The 11,322-nt window shown below is 44.9% G+C and overlaps 1 protein-coding gene across 3 annotated transcripts in view; it reads right to left on the reverse strand.

Annotated features, from left to right (window-relative positions):
* PSMD12 (proteasome 26S subunit, non-ATPase 12) overlaps positions 1–7,343 on the reverse strand; it is a 24,497-nt gene extending 17,154 nt beyond the window's left edge. For all 3 annotated transcript variants that reach the window (XM_025196270.1, XM_025196271.1, XM_014527944.2), the window contains exons 1-4: positions 7,214–7,343; positions 6,836–6,964; positions 3,575–3,682; positions 1,095–1,199 (exon numbers count right to left, since the gene is read on the reverse strand). In XM_025196270.1, the coding sequence (XP_025052055.1) occupies positions 1,095–1,199; positions 3,575–3,682; positions 6,836–6,955 (333 nt within the window). In that variant the 5' untranslated portion in view covers positions 6,956–6,964; positions 7,214–7,343. The remainder of the gene's footprint in view (positions 1–1,094; positions 1,200–3,574; positions 3,683–6,835; positions 6,965–7,213) is intronic.
* Between the last annotated feature and the right edge of the window lie 3,979 nt (positions 7,344–11,322).

The raw sequence follows: 11,322 nt of genomic DNA on the forward strand, positions 1-11,322 counted from the left end.
GGAGCTGCCACTACCTGGGCTGCCTAGAAATGGAGTCCAGTCACAGAGCCACCCCGGCCCCACTGCGCTCCCGGGGGCAGCAGGACGCACCATGGGTCAGACAGTGCCTAGACCAGGTAGGTCTGAGGAACCTGCCAGAGGCTGGATAAAGTCCCTCCACAGGTTGGATCCAGCCTGTGGGTCATATTTTCCCCACCCCTGATCTAGTATCGTCTCCCAACAGTGGCAGTAGTAGATGTATAGAGGGAGAACATACGAACAGGGCATATCTAGAGTGATCCATTCCAAGTTGTGTCCCTTCTGGCACCCACCATCAATGGTTTAGAGATGTCACAGAATGTATCCCTAACTGTTCTATTCATGAACCTGTCTTCCATTAATTTGTCTAAGCTTTTTTTTCAACCTGGTTGCACTACCTGCCTTTACAACCTCTTGTAGCAAGAAGTTCTGTGTACTAATAAGGGGCTGAGTGAAAAAGTACTTTCACCTGTGTTAGTTTCAGTGGGTGCCTCTAGTTCTCGTACTCTGGGACCTGGAGTGTAGCAGTTCCCTATTTACTTCATCTATACCCTTCAGGATTTTCTAGACCTCTATGTTATCCTTCCTGAGCCTTCTTTCCAGACTGAAGGTAAACACATCCATGATGCTAAAGATTCCTTCCACTCACCTAACAGACCACCCTGAAGTGGATCTAGCAGAAGACATCTTGAGTGGGACCTTTGTTTAAAATCCATAAGAGTCTTGCCTATGCTAAGGTCATGTAAAAAACCCAACACAGAACATATAGGAACTAAGATAAGACTTCTTAATTACAACCAATGGTCTGACAAAGGGTAAAAGATTTAACTAAACCTTATGCACTACACAACACATTGAAACCCCCCGTCAAAAAGTGGTATTAATCGTGACCCAATTTAGCAAAGTTAGAATATTCAAAATTGAATTTTACTTTCATAGACAAGCATTCATTTGATTTCTGGGAAAACTATGCAGTATGGTTTTATCATGCTAATAATTTCACAACAATGTTAATTTCAAAAGTTGAGAAAGTGGATTTTTGTGGTAAAGCGCTTCACGCATAAATGATGCATTACCTGTAGTTCTTGCAAAATTGAAGCAGCCTCTTTCACGTCACCATTCTGTTCTTTTATCGTCGCAAGAGTCTTCGTTAGACGAGCACGCTCAATTTCCACATATATCTGGAATTAATGAAAACTCTACAATTTAAACTCATTAACTACCTGTTTATACTCCCCTAATGTTATCGATTAAATGATTAACCAATAATATGCATCTACTGGGAACTGGCCCCTGCCTGTACTCACTTGTTCTCCAAGTGGCAGCAGCGGGCTGGAAAAAACCCTCACCTGCTGCTGCCAACAGTGCATGGCTACCTGGGGGCCGGGCAGGGCCAGGGTCAGCTTCAGGCAGCAGTGGTGAGCCCCGCCACAGTCCCTGTGAAGTCATGGATGGAAGCAGCAAGCGGGGTTGCTGGCGGCAGGTGCACACAGGCCTCAGGGCCAACGGAGTGGAAGCCATGAGGGGCCCAATCTTTCTTATGGCAGTGCATTCCCAGCCCCTTCCCTGCTGTCCATCCCAAGGTGCGTGTGTACCTGCAGCTGCCAATGAGCCAGGCTGGGGCTCTGCTGACCTGGGTGCAGCTTCTTGTAGCCCCCCTGCCGCCAGCAGCTCAGGCTTCATGGCAGGAAGCCAGGCCCTACCCAGAGCTTGGGCCGGCTGTAGCAGGTGGCCAGGAGGCTTCAAACAGCTGCATCAGGGTCCACAGAGCCCCAGTCCAGCTTGCTGCCGGCAGTGGGTACACATGTGCCTCAGGACAGACAGTGGAAAAGGGGCCAGGACTGCACTGCCACAAGAAGGATAGGGCCCCTCACAGCTCCCCCACCACTTCCCAGCCATAGTAGCAACTGGTGCCCCCTCTCTTCCTCCTACCTGCCCTGCTGCCTTCAGGGGCACAGCACCACTTCCTTTCCCCACTTTCCTGCCGGACTGCTCCCTGCCCCAGGCTAAACAATAACCAGTAAGGTATTACTGGCTATCATTTCATAGATTTCATAGACATCAGGGCTGGAAGGGACCTCGGAAGATCATCGAGTCCAGCCCCCCGCCCAAAGGGCAGGAAGTCAGCTGGGGTCATAGGATCCCAGCAAGATAAGCATCCAGTTTCATCTTGAAGGTGTTCAATGAAGGCGCTTGAACCACCTCTGGTGGCAGGCTGTTCCAGACCTTGGGGGCTCGGACAGTAAAGAAATTCTTCCTTATGTCCAGCCTGAAACGATCTTGAAGTAGTTTGTGACCATTCGACCTCGTCATCCCTTGGGGTGCTCTGGTGAACAAACGTTCCCCCAGATGCTGGTGGTCACCCCTGATAAACTTGTAGGTGGCCATCAGATCACCCCTGAGCCTGCGCTTTTTCAGGCTAAAGAGCCCCAGGGCTCTCAGCCTGTCATCGTAGGGTCTGCTTCCCTGACCTCTGATCATGCGCATGGCTCTTCTCTGGACTCTCTCAAGCTTCTCCACATCCTTTTTGAATTGTGGAGCCCAAAACCGGACACAGTACTCCAGCTGCGGCCTCACTAAGGCCGAGTACAGGGGGAGAATGACGTCCCGGGATTTGCTTGAGAAGCATCAATGGATGCAAGCCAGCGTTTTGGTCGCTTTACTAGCCGCCGCATCGCATTGCAGGCTCATGTTCATCTTGTGGTCAATGATGACCCCCAAGTCTCTTTCTTCCATAGTGCTAGCCAACATAGCACTGCCGAGCCTATAAGGATGCTGCGGGTTTTTTTCCCCAAGGTGGAGAACCTTGCATTTATCGGCGTTGAACACCATCAGATTCTCATCCGCCCACTTGCTGAGCCTGTCCAGGTCAGCCTGGATAACCTGCCTGTCTTCTGGTGTGGATGCTTTGCCCCAAAGTTTGGTGTCATCGGCGAACTTGGCCAGTCCGCTTCTGACTCCCGTGTCCACATCATTAATGAAGATGTTGAACAGTATGGGTCCAAGGACAGAGCCTTGGGGGACCCCACTGGTCACAGGACACCATGATGAGCGACTTCCATCAATTACTACCCTCTGGGTCCAACCCCGGAGCCAATTTTCCAGCCAGTGGATCGTGGAGGACCCAAGGCGACAATTGGCCAGTTTCTCCAAGAGGCGATCATGGGACACCAGATCGAAGGCTTTTTTGAAGTCAAGATATATGACATCAATCTCTTCTCCCTTGTCCAGGTGATAGGTCACCTGGTCATAGAAGGAAATGAGATTGGTCAAGCAAGACCTACCCGCAACAAACCCGTGCTGGCTATCCCTTAAGATGTTGGCGTCGGCCAGTCCATTAAGGATGGCCTCTTTAATAAACTTTTCTAAGATCTTCCCCGGGATAGAAGTCAGGCTGATGGGCCTATAGTTAGCCGGATCCACTTTCCTCCCTTTCTTGAAGATAGGCACCACATTGGCCATCTTCCAGTCTTCGGGCACTACACCAGAGCTCCAAGAGTTCATATCAATATATGAATGGTTAAATATTTAAATGTCTTGAAAGAAAAATCCTTACCTTTCCTTCTGTAACCATACGCAGTGTGTCAATTAATCGCAGTTTGATTGGTAGGTCTGTAATCTCTTCAACATAAGTACAGCACTGTTGGACCATTTTAGCAACTGCCTGGTATGAAAAACAGAAAGCAAGATATTACTACATTTTTACATTTCTGAAAGTGTGTTAAGAAATAAGCTATGGGCATATGTATAAAACATTATGCTAATATCAAACTGAACAGACTCAAACCCAAGCTAAGTGGGTAGGGGTTTATCATCACTTCCACCAAGCCTAAGCTTGAGAGAGCAGATGTACCTTACACAGCATTATATAAAATAAGATGAGAATCTGAGTCAAGAAGTCAAATGCTCTGCTGCTTTATTGCTCATCTCCCGATTTGTGCTCAAGAACTCTCTTGCAAACAACCCTTCTTTTGCCAAATCAAAGTGTCTACAGTGTTGACTGGAAAGAGCCTAGCTGTTTGTTAAAGAGTCTCTGTGGGTTAAATGAAATTATTTAGAGTACAGCCTGTTTTCCAGAAAGAAAAAAAAAACATTGTGTTCTTTTTACTGATGTTCTTTTCACATATGCTGGATTTAAAGCAGCTTTTTCAGATTCCTTACTGGCCTTAAGCTACTGTGTTCAAGATGAAGAATATGTTTTAGAATGTATTTTGGCAACAAGTCTGAGAATATTTTAACAATACTTTTAAAAATTACTCTTCTCTGTAAACCAGAATTGATACTTATTCAACTCTACTACAAAAGCTGCGAAGAAGCCGGTACAGGAGGCAGCCTAAAAAAAACCATACCAACAAACCACCATATGGGCACACATTTTACTGACTAAAAGTATGAAAACCTATAGCTCAAAATAAGATACACAAGAAAAGCACAGAAATAGGTAGGATCCTCTTAATTTTAATGATCAATTTTTAACAAATCTGACAAAGAAAGAGTAAGACGACAAAACTACCACCCAAATTTCTTTTAAAAAAAGTAAGCCAAAGAGACTTGTCATCCAACAGCACAGCTTCCCCCTTCTCTCTAAACCTCCTCCTTCCCTAGTCACATGTCATTTGGCAGTAATTCTTACAAAAAAAATATAAGCAATGACTGATACGTGCTAGGCACCTTGCCACATTCTTTGGAGAAAGACGACTGTACAGTACTCAACTTACACAAAAGTACCAATACTTTCTAGTATTGGAAAAGCAAATATCCATCTTATTTTCCTGAAGTTCTGACACCATTAAATCTGCCAGACTTCTAATTAAGTAGTCATATTAAACATGCATCCTATAAAGGAAGTGTGATAAACTTGATAGTCTATACTTAATGTCTATACCCTTTTCATCCAAAATGCATTAGACAATTCTGACAGCTGGTTCCAAAGGTTGACAGAAATAAAACTGCATTCTCAAGTGAAGGATTAATCTGTTTGAGCATAACAAATTTACAATTCTGTTTAAATCTCACACTTTACAGGCCAAACTTAGGATACACATACAATTTAAAAGATATCCAAGCTACTTTGATAACAAAGCAGTTTAGCCACAGTAGCATGAAACTCCCTCTAGGCTAATTAACCCTGCTAAGAAAGTGGTAAATTACATACGGGTTCCAGCTGCCACAGATAAAAGACTTCCAGTACCTATGTAAGCATGGGGATCTCTAAGCTTTACTGCATTCTGCATTGTAGACATATGGTCAAGCATCAGTTTTAGCAAGTGCCTTCTGGAAAAAGTCAGGTCGTGATAAAAACGATCAAATTCCTGGCTTACTGTAATGCTGATATTTGTGTTGTACTATACATTAAATATCTTAACTCCTTTATTTTTCTTCTCAATGCAGGTTTTAAAAGGAAAACACATACAGCTAAAGTTCTTTCAAAAAGTATATTTCCTCCATCAAGACTCAGTTTTGCACTGACATTTACAACTACTAGGACAGAACTGAGATGATCAGCTTTCATGATTCAAAAGACAAAAGCTGATTACCAGCTAGAGTCAAGTAGCAATATCCACTGTAACAGAGCATATTGCTGCTTATCTAGGTGGATAGGTCATACAAGCTAGAAACTGTTTTCTGATTTTAAATATAAAAGCAGGTGTATAACATATATACATGCCACTAACATTCCAAGGCAAAATCTAACAATTATCCATGTTTAATTGTTACTTCAAATTAGCCATTTGATCCATTTAAGCATGTAAGCAGAAGTTACTAGCAAACCTGCTTCATAAAGGCCAAGTCATTCTTGACCAACACACTGCCTACCATTTTGGCTTATCCAAGTCTCATGAAAGAAGGTAATAATCTTAACAATCAGGACATCACACATTCTTGATAGTCAGCAATTTAATGACTCACACCTTGTCAGACGGAAAATTGTCTTACTAGTAAAGAAAGCAGTATTAGTGATTTGGGTTCATTTTCTGCTTCGGGCCAGGCGCAGTAGAAAATATACTGGAAATAAGAGTTGGTTCTCCTCAACACCAAATTAAAGAACCTGGGGTAGCTATTGCCTGCCTCCTCACCAATATATCTTGACATTAGCAAATCATTTCTGTAGGGGGCAGATCAGAGCAGGGCTCTCTATTTCATGATCCAGTGACATGATTGTGACAAATCTGGTCCTGTCAATAATAAACAGATTAGGAAGTAAAGAAAGGAATTAGAGGGAAACTGAAAAGGACAGACTTGATTACTCTGTATATCACCAAGAGGATGCAGAAATTTGAACCAAATAAAAATGGACTTATGCAAGATGACCACAAAGGAACAGGAAACTAAGAATATACTTTATCATGCATAGATTTCTGGTATTTCAGGAGACCTGTAGAGAATATTGTCTGGATGATTTAAAAAACAAACAAACCTAGATACAGACAATAAGGTTGAAGATACCCAAATAAGCATGAGTGCTAGTTATTAGAATTCTAAATCTAGATATATGAGGATGCAGTGAAGAAAATTAGCAGATACTCAAGCATCAAGCAGAACTATGACAGACTTAGTAAAGAATGAGAACTAATATAAAACATTGAATACAGTACTTAAACACTGCGTTTAAAATGAAAGATGCTGAAGAGAGATGCCAGACAGCAACAGAAATAACAAATGACTGTAAAAGTTAAGTGTTAGTCTATTCAGAATTATATGGGGACAGACAAGACAGTCAATGTACAGAAGGGAGAATAATAAACATAGCATAACACTGTTCTTTCCCAACAGCTGCATTTTAATTTGTTTGCTTGTACAAAAAGTTTGAATGTACCTGTTTTAATTGACTTCTTCTCTTGGACAGAAGAATAATATTTTCATTAAGAGCATCCCAGTCTTTAGCTTCATAACACATTTTCACTATAGCAACTAAGATACGAGACGTGGAAACCATGTCAGACGCCTGTAACAAAGAGGACCATTAATCAAACACAAAACCTCAGCTATAATACCACTATTTGTGTCTTCACAAAGACACGGTAAACCCATTATAATTTTACTCTCCCACCACTTCCAAGAGAAAGAGAGAACACAACAGAGCCAGACATCTCAGTTCTCTCCTCCCCAACACCTAGCAAAGGTACAAGGAAAAACACAGTACAGATTGAAAACCATGAACAAATCTCCCTGTTGCAAAGTGTTTTTTACTTACTGTTCGCGTCTGTTTTTCCAAGGACAGTAGGTTTTCAATTACTTCTTGCAGTCTTCCTTCCTAATATGATAAACAAACAGTATTAGAACAGACAGGCTACAGATACAGGTGGACCTAGACAGGCTGGCAAGTTGGGTGGATCGGAATCTGATGGAGTTCAACATCAAGAAATGTAAAGTGCTCCACCTCGGGATGAGCAACCCCAACACACCTACAGGCTTGGTGGCACCAAACTGACTTGCACCACAAATGAAAGGGACCTGGGGGTAATAATAGACCACAGTATGAATATGAGACAGCAGTGCGATGTTGTAGCCAGCAGGGCAAATAATACTCTGGCATGCCTCAATCGATGCATCTTCAACAAAACCAAGGAGGGGATTCTTCCACTCTACTCAGCACTGGTGAGACAGCAGCTGGAGTACTGAGTCCAGTTCTGGACACCAAACTTCAACAAGGACGTGGTAAAGCTTGAGAGAGTCCAGAGAAGAGCTACCTGTATGATCAGAGACTTGCACAGCAAGCCATACAAGGAAAGGCTGAGGGACCTGGGATTCTTCAGCCCGGAGAAAAAAAGGCTGAGAAAGGACCTGGTAGCAGCTTACCACTACACTAGGGGAGCACATCAAGGGCACCTGAGGGGAAAACCAGGAGTAATGGCCACAAACTCCTGGAAGATTGATTCAGGCTCAACATTAGCAAAAACTTCTTCACAGTCAGGGTGTCCAGACTGTGGAATAAGCTCCCTCCAGAGGTGGTGCAATCACCTACCCTGGAAATCTTCAAGAGGAGACTAGACAGTCACCTTGCTGGGGTCACCTGACCCCCCAGTTATCTTTCCTGCTTGGTGCAGGGGGCTGGACCCGATGATCTTCCAAGGTCACTTCTGGCCTTACAATCTATGAATCTATGAAACTGAAGAACACGGTAGTTTAAACTGAGGATAATCACACCTGTTTGAAGGAAAAGTACTAAATCCAAGGCAGTTTATTTCTTAAGCACACTAAAATGAAGCATTGATACTTTCCAATACAAAGTATGGCAAAGGGTTTTACAAAGATGGACAAGTCCTATTAACCCTGTTTTTTGGATGAGCAACCAGACCCAAAAGTTAAGGAAAACATTTATACAAGCAGCCTCTGGTTTTGAGTTCCTAAATTCCAAGTGCCATGGACCTCATCTCCAGACCAAGCTCCTAAACACTGAGATACACTGTATGAAAAAGCACCATGGTAACAGCCAGGAAGAGAGCCCTGATCATCTGAGTTCCAAAACTTTTCCCACTTCTCTCACATGTGAAATATATCTATTTCTACTTTCAAAAAGTTAAATGATATCACCTCATGAAAGCCAGAAGAGTGCAAAAAACTGCATGCTTCTTAAGAAAATCAGAGCACATCTAACTCTCCTCAATTTAAATAACTGACATAGGGGATTTCAAACCACTACTTTAAAATGTGTAAATAACTAACAAAACAAAAAAATGAAATGCAGAAGGAAACAGAACTCCTTCTGGCAAGAAAATTACTAAGCCTTGAAAGCCATGTTATGAATATGTATAAGCTAAAATGTAACTATCAATTTGAAAAGTATACAAACTCACTCCTCCCTAGCCTATCCTAAAATTTCCTTTTTTGACACAACACGCAGTAAAGTGGCCACAGGAAACCCAGTCTTGTGACAGATGAAGCAGCAGAGGAGTTAAATCAGAACTAAACTTCCAAATCTGACCTTTTTGTAACATACATGAAGGACAACATACCTAGTTTGATTCAACTGGCCAAATCTTAGCATATGCTATTGGATAAACACCTAAAATTTAGTTAATGCATTACCTTCGCTTTCACAAAAGGCAAAAGTTTGAATTTCAGTTAGGTTCAACTACTTTGTGCTCACTAAATCAGGGCTAAACACAATTAATTTTACTAATCCAGAAAAAGCCTGGCAGTTAAATCCCTTATATGTGCAGTTAAATACCTTAACCCAAAAGGTTGCTGTCACATGTCTATCTCCAAATTTTAAACAAACTACCATGCCAATGATGTACGATTGCATGCTTCATACAAATATCCTAAACCAAGGAGCGAAATGCCTGTCCTCACTGGAAGCTAGGAATTATGTGGCCATATTTGTACATGCTATTGGGACTTTTAAAGGACACAGCAACACAATTTAGGCTGCCAAACAGATTGAACTTCCTAACAAATATCATAGGAAAAACCCAATACTATTTACAACAAACGCTGCAGCTCTGAGCTGGAATCTGACAGGCCGCTCCATGAGCACTTCTGTTTTGGCCTTGAAGTTTTGGCCTCTGGGCTGTCACCCTCAGCCACCCCAATCCCCTGCCAAATCCTTTTTCTGTCTAATATACACCCTCCTACTCTCACAGAATTAAATTTACCATTACTACATGCAACCTATGCCTGGCTGGCTACATCACGAGGAACCATGTACTGATCTGCCTCATTACAACCACAGCTATCCACCAGGCACAACATCACATCTGCTCCCGGTACAATGCTGGTGCCTATGGCCATTGGGAAAGCGGAGGAGGTAACATCCAAGGCTATTCCAGCCAGGCTGGGGACACTGAAGTCAGCAGAACTCAGCTGTGTGTGGCACTACGTGGCACACGTCTGGTTATAGCAAAAGGAAGCACAGGAGAACCACCCAGTCACTATGCACATAGCCCATATCTACTTTCTTGCGATCATGCTGTTCCCAGCAGGAACCCAACCTGTGCCCCAAGGCTGGAGGAACCAAGACATGCTGGATTCCCTGTGCACACGGGCTTTACAACTCAGGGCCCTGCTCAAGGTTGACAGCAGTCTTACATCGTTTAGATGAATCATAGAAAGTTACGCTTGGAAGGGATCTCAGGAGGTCGCACCTAGTCCAAAGTAGGACCATCCTCAACTACATTATCCCAGCCAAGGCTTTGTCTAGCTGGGTCTTAAAAACCTCCAAGGATGGAAAGTCCACCACCTCTCTGGGTCACCTGCTCCAGTATTTTACTACCCTCCTAGTGAGGAAGTGTTTCCTCAGATCTAACCTAAACTTCCCTTGCTGCAACTTGAGCCCATCGCTCCTTGTCCTGTCACCGGCCACCACTGAAAACAGCCCCACTCCGTCCTCTTAATGGAGCCTCTTAATACAAACCACAACCGTGTGAATAGGATGGTCTGGGTAGGGCTGACCCTGCCTCAGGCAGCAGGTTGGACTACACCAGTGGTGCTCAGCCTGTTTCGTAATGGGACCCATCCGTGGGCAGTCCCAACCTGGTGACCCTCACTCCCACCTCCTGCCCCCAGCACCCGTGTGGGGCAGGGGGGTCCCAACACCCCTTCCAGGGCTGCACCCCACCTCTGCCAGCCTGCAAGGGACAGCTTTCCCCTTTAAAGGATAATTCATAGATGGAAGGGACCTCGCGAGACCATCAGGTCCAGCCCCCTGCCCCATGCAGGAAAGACAACTGGGGTGAGGTGACCCCCGTGGCGACCATCCAGTTTCCTCTTGAAGATTTCCAGGGAAGGCAATTGCACCATCTCTGGAGGAAGCTTATTCCTCCATCGAGATGCCCTGACTGCGTTGGAGCCCGTCCTAGAATCAAGCCCGAATCGATCCTCCGGGAGTCGGCATCCGTTACCCCAGGGCTGCCCCGGGTGAACGGCTGCTCGCCGAGCTCTCGATGAAAAATGAGTGTTTGTGACGTTTTCATACGTTCTTCCAACCCAGTTTTGTGTCACGACCCCCAGGGTGAGAAATGCAGGGCCCGGCCAATGCCTCTATTTGGGGCCAGGAAGGACTTCGACGCCCGGGCCCAGCTCGGGGCAGACCCTGAGGAGGAAGGCTCCAGCGACCTCCGAGGGGATGTGAATACCAACAGCGGGATGCTGGCACCGAGGCCAAGGCTGAGTTTCGGGGAGGGCTCGTCCAGGCCTCGAGGCGCTGGGTGACCGCGGGAGCTCCCTTCCCCACGACCACGCGAGCATTTGGCGCTGCCCATCGTGCTGGAGCCGCCGCCCGCTTGCGAGACGGTCCCCCGGGCGCCGCCCCCGGCTGAAGGGCGCGCGGGCCCTGTCAGGCCCGGCCATGACTCAACCCAT

The sequence above is a fragment of the Alligator sinensis genome, unplaced genomic scaffold (assembly GCF_000455745.1).
Source record: "Alligator sinensis unplaced genomic scaffold, ASM45574v1 scaffold282_2, whole genome shotgun sequence".
Classification (NCBI taxonomy): domain Eukaryota; kingdom Metazoa; phylum Chordata; order Crocodylia; family Alligatoridae; genus Alligator; species Alligator sinensis.